The following is a 9087-nucleotide window of genomic DNA, read 5'->3' as shown; positions in this document are numbered from 1 at the left end:
TCTGAGAAGTAACCTTCTCTCCACCAACACACCCCCAGTTCCTTTAATAAATGGACCCTTTGTTTTTTGGGGGTTTTTTGTTTTTTGGGTTTTTTTGCGGTACGCGGGCCTCTCACTGTCGTGGCCTCTCCCGTTGCGGAGCACAGGCCCCGGACGCGCAGGCTCAGCGGCCGTGGCTCACGGGCCCAGCCGCTCCACGGCAGGTGGGATCTTCCCGGACCGGGGCACGAACCCGTGTCCCCTGCATCAGCAGGCGGACTCCCAACCACTGCGCCACCAGGGAAGCCCTAAATGGACCCTTTTTAAAAACTAAGGTTGACTATTCTTTCTTCCTTGTAAGGTAACAGCAGAAGAGAATTTAAAGATATGGGGTTGTGGAAATACAAATTTGTTTTTATCGTGACGTCAATAATACTAAATTTCAGCACTGTTTGTGCTGATGGTACTCAGGAAACTGGCAGTTTTGCAAATAAAGAAAAATTATCTGTCACCTAATGAAGCATTAAGATGCTTCAAAATGTCTTTCCGGGGCTTCCCTGGTGGTGCAGTGGTTGAGAGTCCGCCTGCCGATGCAGGGGACACGGGTTCGTGCCCCGGTCCGGGAAGATACCACATGCCGCGGAGCGGCTGGGCCTGTGAGTCATGGCCGCTGAGCCTGCGCGTCTGGAGCCTGTGCTCCGCAACGGGAGAGGCCACAACAGTGAGAGGCTCGCGTACCGCAAAAAAAAAAAAAAATGTCTTTCCACAATAATCATCTTGCCAGAAGAATCCACACAGTACAAGTAAAACCGGGGAAATCGGAATAAGGTTGGTGGAGGGTAACACTGTCAATATCCTGCTTGTGACACGTGATTGTTCTGCAAGATGACACCACTGGGAGAAATCGGGTAAAGGTACACAGGATCGCTCTGTATTATTTCTCACAACTGCATGTGAATCGACAAGCTATCTTTAATTTCAATTAAAAAATTTTTTTAAAGAATCCACACACAAAACAGACCAATGAGGACAAAAAGTAGGAAGCAAAAATCTTTATTTTTTAAAAAATTCACATTTATTAAAAACAGCAAATTCTAGCCAAATAATATAAAGCATTTTAAATTAATTATTTGAAAGTATGTACACTCTTTGTATAAGTAAACACTTGAAACTGTACAGATTTAAACAGTCAAATTTAGCAAACAAGTTGGATCACTATCACCTACTCAGCACTTTTGTAAGGTGTTTGTTTCAGAAATAAAAGACTCAAAACACAAGAACGAGTGCCATCAAATATTTTTATCCTTAAGAACACGCTCTGCTCTGTACATCAAATTAAATCAGTCAAGTATTGTACGGTAATCATGCCCTCATTTCTCTGGAAAGGCTATTTAAAAATCAAATGTACATATAATATACAAAACTGGATTGTACAGTTTATTTCATTAAACACATATTTAAAATAGTAAGTGGAAGTAAATATAATCTTCCTAATTCATTCATTTCCTGTTGAAGGATGAATATGGACCCTCTTTACCTTCTACCTTCCCAAAATAGAGAGTATTAAGCTCTATCAAGCAACATCCATCACCAGCTGAGCTGAAAAACAAGTGACCTGTTTAAAATGACAGACAGAAGGATATGTAACCTATCTACACATGGCGGGAGTCTGCTTGAAGCGGATGAGAAATGCTACAGTCTCACAGAATGAGGTCTGCTGGCTACATTCCAGAACCCCTGTCAGCATTCTATCTCTAAACTAGTGTCTGAATAACTCAAGATTCATTGTGAACCAAAGAGCAGGTTACATTTACTATAACGTCAGAGGCAAAACCAATCCAATCAGGAAACGTATTTGTAGGAAAAGTCAGAGATGCGCATAATTGTTTTGATGATCGCTGCCATCGTGCGGTTGATTTTAAGGGATGGGTGGTCTTCGTCATCCTTGTCTCTGAGTGAAATGTATCCTGCTGTCGCAGGGTACAGATCCACAAGGCAGGCTCACGGCACAGCCACCATGAAGGTACAGGACGTGAAAATGTTCACTTTTCAAAGAACTACGGACACGGAAGGCAGTGTGCAGAAAGCTGGTAACCCTAACCTTCGTGCACGAGATACACTATTCATCAGGCTTCCTCTCCTCCTTTATGTGCCAGACGGAAGACGCCAAACTTGGTACTTCCCCCTCACGGACACTGCCTACTGTACCATGAAGATTCTCATGAAAGATACGGCACGTTATCTACCATGAGGACGCTGCAGCTACCTGCCTACTTTTGAACACTCTGCACCTAAGAAATTCATGGAGTACAGATCCAGGGACCTTTACACCTTGAAACTACCTCACATCAAACACACAGAAAGATAACACACTGAATTCCCAGGAAAGCAGAACATGTCCTCAGAAGCACCCAGTCTATCCCAAACTAAACTTCAAAGTGACAGGAGAAACATTACATTAAATGGGGTGTAGAAATAACATTTCTGGAAATAAAAAAATAGTCACTGTGGAATGCTCAGCGGTTAAAAGTGCAGTGTTTCACGCTTCAACAAACCTTTCTCTTAGAAGCTTTCTAATTAGCTGTATCTCTGTAAAGTTCTTTGCACTATTTATTGTAATCCATTTTCATTGCACAATTTTCTTAAGAACCATTTCACTGCGTGCCCACCATAGCTTCCTCTTAAAACCTTACACTGCTTGGGACCATTTAAATGAGGCAGTAATCAGCGCTCATAGATTATAGCTTATCTTTGGCATTTTGATGTTTTCAAAAGAGAAACACAAATCACGTCACTTTGCTTCCACTTCATTCTGCGGTCAGCCCTGAGCAGCCCTGTGGTTCTCGGGAAGCCCCTCACACAATTCCCCGGTGTCCTGCAGGCCGTGGGACTTGGCAGCCGGCTCCTGCCGGACCGGCCATTTACGCACACAGCCCGACAGGCCTGGTTATTTAGAAACTGACAGTAGGAGGTTCAGCTGAAAAGCAAAGAGAAAGGCCTTGTTAGTTCTGCTGTGGAATACCATACTCAAGATAAGTTGTTTAGATCCTCAAAAAAGAATGAGAGGAAATGTCTGATTTTTAAGAGACCAGTAAACATAGCTGTAAGGTATAAACTGGACCTGCGGTGCTGATTCCGGAAGCAGCCCCGGGCGCTGTGCATCGTCGGGGCCTGTGGGGAGGTATCGCCGAACCCGGGCCCTCAAAATTCATTAAGAATCCAATCAGGAAGACAGAAAAGAACTACATACCAACACTAACGAGAGACAGAAATGGCTCTAAATAACCGACTTCACCTGCCTCTATGCAGAGTGCGTTTCGCGGAGAGTTGTAAGTAAGCTGAACTCTCTAAATGACTCTTAACTGCACAAGAATAGGCACGGCAGGTGAGCTTCACCTCATATGCTAACCCGGACCAGGAGCCCCCTGTCCCCTCCGTAAAGGAGCGCGAGACCCAGAGCCAGCCCAGGGAAAACCAGAGAAATCGCCACTGCGACAGGAGGGGCTGGCAGCATGTGCTCTGCAAATCTGTCACCCTGGCCTGGAGAGACTTGCGGCTAGATGAGCCTGGCAGTGCGCCCTTCTATACAGTAGGGTTTTGGTAATCAAAATAATCACCCCCTAATCTCGTCTATAAATGTGTACTTCCAGTGAGAGGGACACAAAATCACCTCTGTGTTTTTCCTGCCAAAAACACAAAACCTGAATCTAATCATGAGGAAACAGACAACACCAAACATTCTACAAAATAACTGGCCCGACAAGGTCAAGAAAGCCCAAAAAGGCTGTGGAACTGCTCCAGGTTTAAAGAAACTAAAGGGATGTGACACCTGAAAGCAACACTTGGACTGGATCCTGGACTGGGGAGAATAATGTGAATACGGATGGAGGATTAGGTAATAGTATCAACGTTACATTTCCTGTTTTGATCACTGTGCAGCGTGTAGGTAAGAGAATTCCTTGTCCTGGTTCCTGCTCTATGAGCCTGTGGCCAAGTGACTCAGTCAGCAGTCAGTATTATCAGCTGTTGTTACTAACAGCTGTTAGTAACGGAAAATGTTAACGGTTCTGAAAGAGGAACAAGGAACAGTGAGCATGATGGTCTCTATTAGTGCTTTTCTTTTCTTTTCTTTTTTTTAACTTTATTTCTGGCTGCCCTGGGTCTTCGTTGCTGTACACGGGCTTTCTCTAGTTGCAGCCAGCGGGGGCTACTCTTCGTTGCGGTGCCCGGGCTTCTCATTGCGGTGGCTTCTCTTGTTGCGGAGCACGGGCTCTAGCCACGTGGGCTTCAGTAGCTGTGGCACGCGGGCTCAGTAGTTGTGGCTCTCGGGCTCCAGAGCACAGGCTCAGTAGTTGTAGTGCACGGGCTTAGTTGCTCCGCAGCACATGAGATCTTCCCGGACCCGGGATCGAACCCGTGTCCCCCGCATTGGCAGGCGGATTCTTAACCACTGCACCACCAGGGAAGTCCCTCTATTAGTGTTTTTCAAACTCTCGGCTGCAAGCCATTGGTAGATCATGAAAATCACTTAGTGGTTCATCAACAGGAGAAGAAGATAAAGCAAAGCAACTGAGCCGCACATAGCGTGTGTGATTATTATCAAACTTTTAAGTTACAGACACACGTACACACGCTAAACCACGTATCTCACTGGCAGGAGTCAAGTGGGAGTCCAGTAACTCTGCATGTTCTCAGCCAGACCCCTGCCTCTCCTCCATCAGAGCTGCTCTCCTCACACCTTTATCCATGCTTACGTCACCCACCACAAGAAGCCCAGGCCTCCCAAGTCATTCCTCTACTACCTCAAGGCTCTTTTCCCACCTCATGGCCCACCTCTCTGAAGTCCTGAAGCCCTGCCCCCCAGCCCTTTGCCAGGACAAGCTTCCCCTGCAGCCTTCTCCAGTGATGGGTGTTTCTCATCCACATGCCTGGAACCACTGGGCCTGGAGGTGGGATCAGAGTCCCTCTGTTCCTCACTGTCATTTCCAGACCATTCTCCTTCCCTCTCCCAGCACCTCACCCCAGCTTTGGTTTTCATTGTATCAGACCATGCCACGCTTCACTCCTCCATCTACGACCCCTCCGCCATCACCCAGCCCTGCACTTCTTGCAGATCTCAGAGCGCTATCACCCTTTCCTAAAACTACTCCTGTAGGACTTCTTGGTGGTTTCAGCATCCAGATAGCTCACCCTTCCAGGCTTAGCCTCAGCTCCTCTCCTCCAGTGACCTCATCTTCCACCAACCACGTCAGCTACTCAGGCTGCGGGCACATCCCAGCCCCATCACTACCTCTAACTGCAACCCCTCCGCAGTGCCATCGTCAAGTAGTTCACTCTTTGATCGCCACAACCCATCTTCCCAGCTCAGCTTCCCTCTCACATTCCAATGCCAATGACCGTCTGACTCTCTGACTCGACCAGGACCTGGAAACCACGGTTCCTCCCCACTCCCTTCCCTCAGCTCCCTCGCTTGAGTTCCACGGCAATCACTACAGCCACTCCCTTCTTTAACTCTCCCGCCCTCACCCGCCCCTGCCTTGTCCCTCCTGGCAAAAGCACAGCCCTGACACAACCCTCCAGCAACTCCACAGCTACACTCATGCAACTGACGATGACTGGAGGAAAAAAAACATGAGACAACTATGCTGAATGCTTTTTCTTGGATTCATAACCGGCCACTGAACTCAACCGAACCTTCCTGCGGGATCTTCAGCACCTCCTCACTTTCAGTGGTGACCCTGCTTCCTGTTCCCCCCACAAGCGCAAAGCAGTCAGAGGAGAGCTTCCGTGAGCACCCATCACACGTGCCAGCTCCCTGCACATGCGCCCACACGCTCGGCCTTTGCTCCTCTCTCCACGCTGAACCCTGCAGGCCCCTGACAAAGGCCCCACTCTCCAACTGCCCCTGCGATCACATCCCCCCTTCTCTTCTCAAGGACATTTTCCCAGCAGCAATTTTTCCCTCTCTTTAGATCTTCCCCACGAATATACAAACATACATTTCCCCTATCTTTAAAAAAAAAAAAAAAAAAGGATGAATGGATAATCCAATAACAAATAAAAATAGCTATCTAAAAGGGGAGAGAGGGAAAAGGCTGGAGGGACTGGAAAGGGAAGCAAGACTTCTCCAAATTTACCTTGTTCCATAATTCTGACTTGGGAATCATGTAAACATTTTACATAAAAACAAAATTAAATCAAAACGAGCGGGAAAAAATCTCTAAATATTGAAAATAAACTAACTACATGTCAAGTTAGTGGTATAATCACATAGAATATAATTGCTTCAAATGACTTATAAAAAAGTATCCTGACTGGGGCGTCCCTGGTGGCGCAGTGGTTAAGAATCCGCCTTCCGATGCAGGAAACACGAGCCCTGGTCCGGGAAGATCCCACATGCCGCGGAGCAACTAACCCGTGCACCACAACTACTAAGCCTGCGTTCTAGAGCCCGTGAGTCACAACTACTGAAGCCCGTGCTCCTAGAGCCCGTGCTCTGCAACAAGAGAAGCCACTGCAAGGAGAAGCCTGCGCACCACAACGAAGAGTAGCCCCCGCTCGCCGCAACTAGAGAAAGCCCACACGCAGCAATGAAGACCCAACGCAGCCAAAAATTAATTAATTAATTTAAAAAAAAGAAGTATCCTGACTGTCTACAACCCTAGAACTACAGAGAAATCATTTTAAAATATGACCCGTAGAGCCATACAAAGAAATTCATACAGCCATAAGAAAGAATGAAGTTCTGATACAAGCCACAACATGAATGCACCTTAAAAACATTATGCTAAGCCAGTGATGAAAGGCCATGTACTGTACGATTCCATTTAATGCACTGTCCAGAATAGGCAAATCCACAGAGACAAAGGAAGATTAGTAGAAGAGGGGGGAATGAAGAATCTGCTAACAGGTAGGGGTTTCTTTGTTGAGGGGATGAAAGTGTTCTGAAATTAGATAGTGGTGACGGTGCCAGGACTTACTGAATATACTAAAAACCACTGAATTGCCTACTTTAAAAGGGTGAATTTTATGGTATCTGAATTATATCACAATTTAAAAATGACCCCATTTCTTCTCCAGCTACCACCCCATCTTTTCTCTCCCTGTGAAGTAAAACTCCTCAAAAGACTTACCACACGCACGGCCTCCAGTCTCTCTCCCCGCGGGCTCCACCCACAGCAATCGGGCTCTGACCAACCTTACCACTCTCCCCCAGTCTCTCTCTCTAGTCCTTACCCTACTAAACTCCTCAACTAAACTTAAAACCAGAAATAAAATACCCTCCATAGCACCAACCTACTTCTACTCAATAAAAGCCTGCTGACTGAACTGAATAAATGAATGATAATAAACACAGGCTGAGCTCTCTATTTCGTTTTTTTAATTTAGGAAGAAGAGAGAAAACAGAAACACTTCTAACATCTAGTCCCTAAAACACTTTTTTTTTCATCTAAAACATGGGCCTCCTATCATACATACTGCAAACAAAATTATTCAGCAATCTAAATACCACTGTTTGAGTCTCCCACAAACAGTTAATTCACCTTAAACACAGCAACCTTCAATACCAGAAAGCACTGAAAAGCAGCTAACGCCATCACTAAATATGCGAGAGCAACTCAGAGCTTAACTCTTGTTCATCGGAATAAAACAACGTACAATTTTAAAAATTACAACTAAAACACAGTTACTCAAAGACATTACGTACTCAAGTAAAATAACTAAAAGGTTATAAAAGTAACAACGATCTTCAGACTTTGGATTACCTGTTCTATAGAAGGACAAGCAATGATCTGGATATCTTCAGGGCTGAACTCTTCCTTTAACAAGACATGGAACTTCTGGAAGACTTGCTGAATATTATTCTTAGAAAGAAGAAGAGGCAATCATTATTACATGAGTCACTGAAATCATAGTCAGTCTTCTTAAATATGAATAACTAAGAAAGCTCAATCTTACTATGTGCCAAAACAAGTGGAGGAAATGTATCTTCTAGGGCATTACCAAAGACGTTCAATTTTCATTAATATTTCACATGCAAGCACTACCTGTCTAAGACTTATCAGATAAGACTTACTGGAAAAACTAAACTCTAGCAAGCCTTATCCCCCACAGAGAACAGTAACAAGTCTTCCGCAGCAATTTCTTCCACAGAAGATAATAAAGTTCCCAAACACATAAAGTGTACTTTAAAAATCAGCCAGCGCCTCGGGGAAAGATGTGAGCTCCACACAGAGCTGGAAGCTATGAGTACTAAATTTGCTCTGACATTTAATCCCTCCATGGCCGCTGCAAGCCATTTATTTCCGCTGCTCACCAGTAAAATGGGACAGAATTCCTGAAATGCTGTTCTTTCACAAGTGCTGGGCCCCATCTCATGTGAGGGTCTGATTACTTATTTATTCATTTACTGATTTCTACTTTTAGGTAGAAATTACCCTTGTGCCACAGGTAACCATAAGGAAATTAAGACAAAATGAGGGCTGGGGGCGAGGTCGGGGAGATATAATCAGACAGATGCATGCTTTGTAAGTCTTTCAAGAATCACAGTGCTTTTTAGTCAACTGTACTAGAATAGCAGACCAACATTTCAAAATGTTTACAGGAAGAGGAAAATGGTACACAAGGCAAGAATACTCCAAGAGACGGGCCAACATTCAAAGAGATGATCACGACACTCACCCTAACTGGCTTAAACAGGACGAACTCAGTATCTTTATTGGATAGGTACAATGACATACTTCTCAACGTCAGGGGCAGCTTTGCTTTTATTGTCTTGTAGGCACTTGCCACAAGGTCACTGACTTTTGCTGGAAAGAAATTAACCTCCTTAGTATCACAAATAAAAACAGAAGAAACATTTCCATTTTAATTCAGAGGGGAATAAAAGGAGAGAAAAATAGCAAAAGACGACTCTTTACTTCCCCAAAGAATTTCTTTCACTTTTCTTATTTATTTATCAAGTTTAATCACAAGCCCTATAAACATTCATTAAGTGCCTACTGTAAACAAAAGTCTAACCCCATGGGCTAAACAGAAAAAGAATCCCCCACCACCACCCTCCGCCATGGCTCAGGACATTCATAGGGATAGTAATATGGTGCCTTC

General features: G+C 44.9%; 1 protein-coding gene across 1 annotated transcript in view; it reads right to left on the bottom strand.

Moving 5' to 3' along the window:
* Window positions 1–2549: 2549 nt before the first annotated feature.
* The window catches only part of COG3 (component of oligomeric golgi complex 3), a 51249-nt gene continuing 44711 nt past the window's right edge, over window positions 2550–9087 (bottom strand). The window contains exons 21-23 of the mRNA XM_024755374.1: window positions 8662–8789; window positions 7746–7844; window positions 2550–2956 (exon numbers count right to left, since the gene is read on the bottom strand). Of these exons, the coding sequence (XP_024611142.1) occupies window positions 2927–2956; window positions 7746–7844; window positions 8662–8789 (257 nt within the window). The 3' untranslated portion in view covers window positions 2550–2926. The remainder of the gene's footprint in view (window positions 2957–7745; window positions 7845–8661; window positions 8790–9087) is intronic.

The sequence above is a fragment of the Neophocaena asiaeorientalis genome, unplaced genomic scaffold (genome assembly GCF_003031525.2).
Source record: "Neophocaena asiaeorientalis asiaeorientalis breed wild unplaced genomic scaffold, Neophocaena_asiaeorientalis_V1.1 scaffold59, whole genome shotgun sequence".
NCBI lineage: Eukaryota > Metazoa > Chordata > Mammalia > Artiodactyla > Phocoenidae > Neophocaena > Neophocaena asiaeorientalis.
This window is presented reverse-complemented; position numbering and strand designations above follow the sequence as displayed.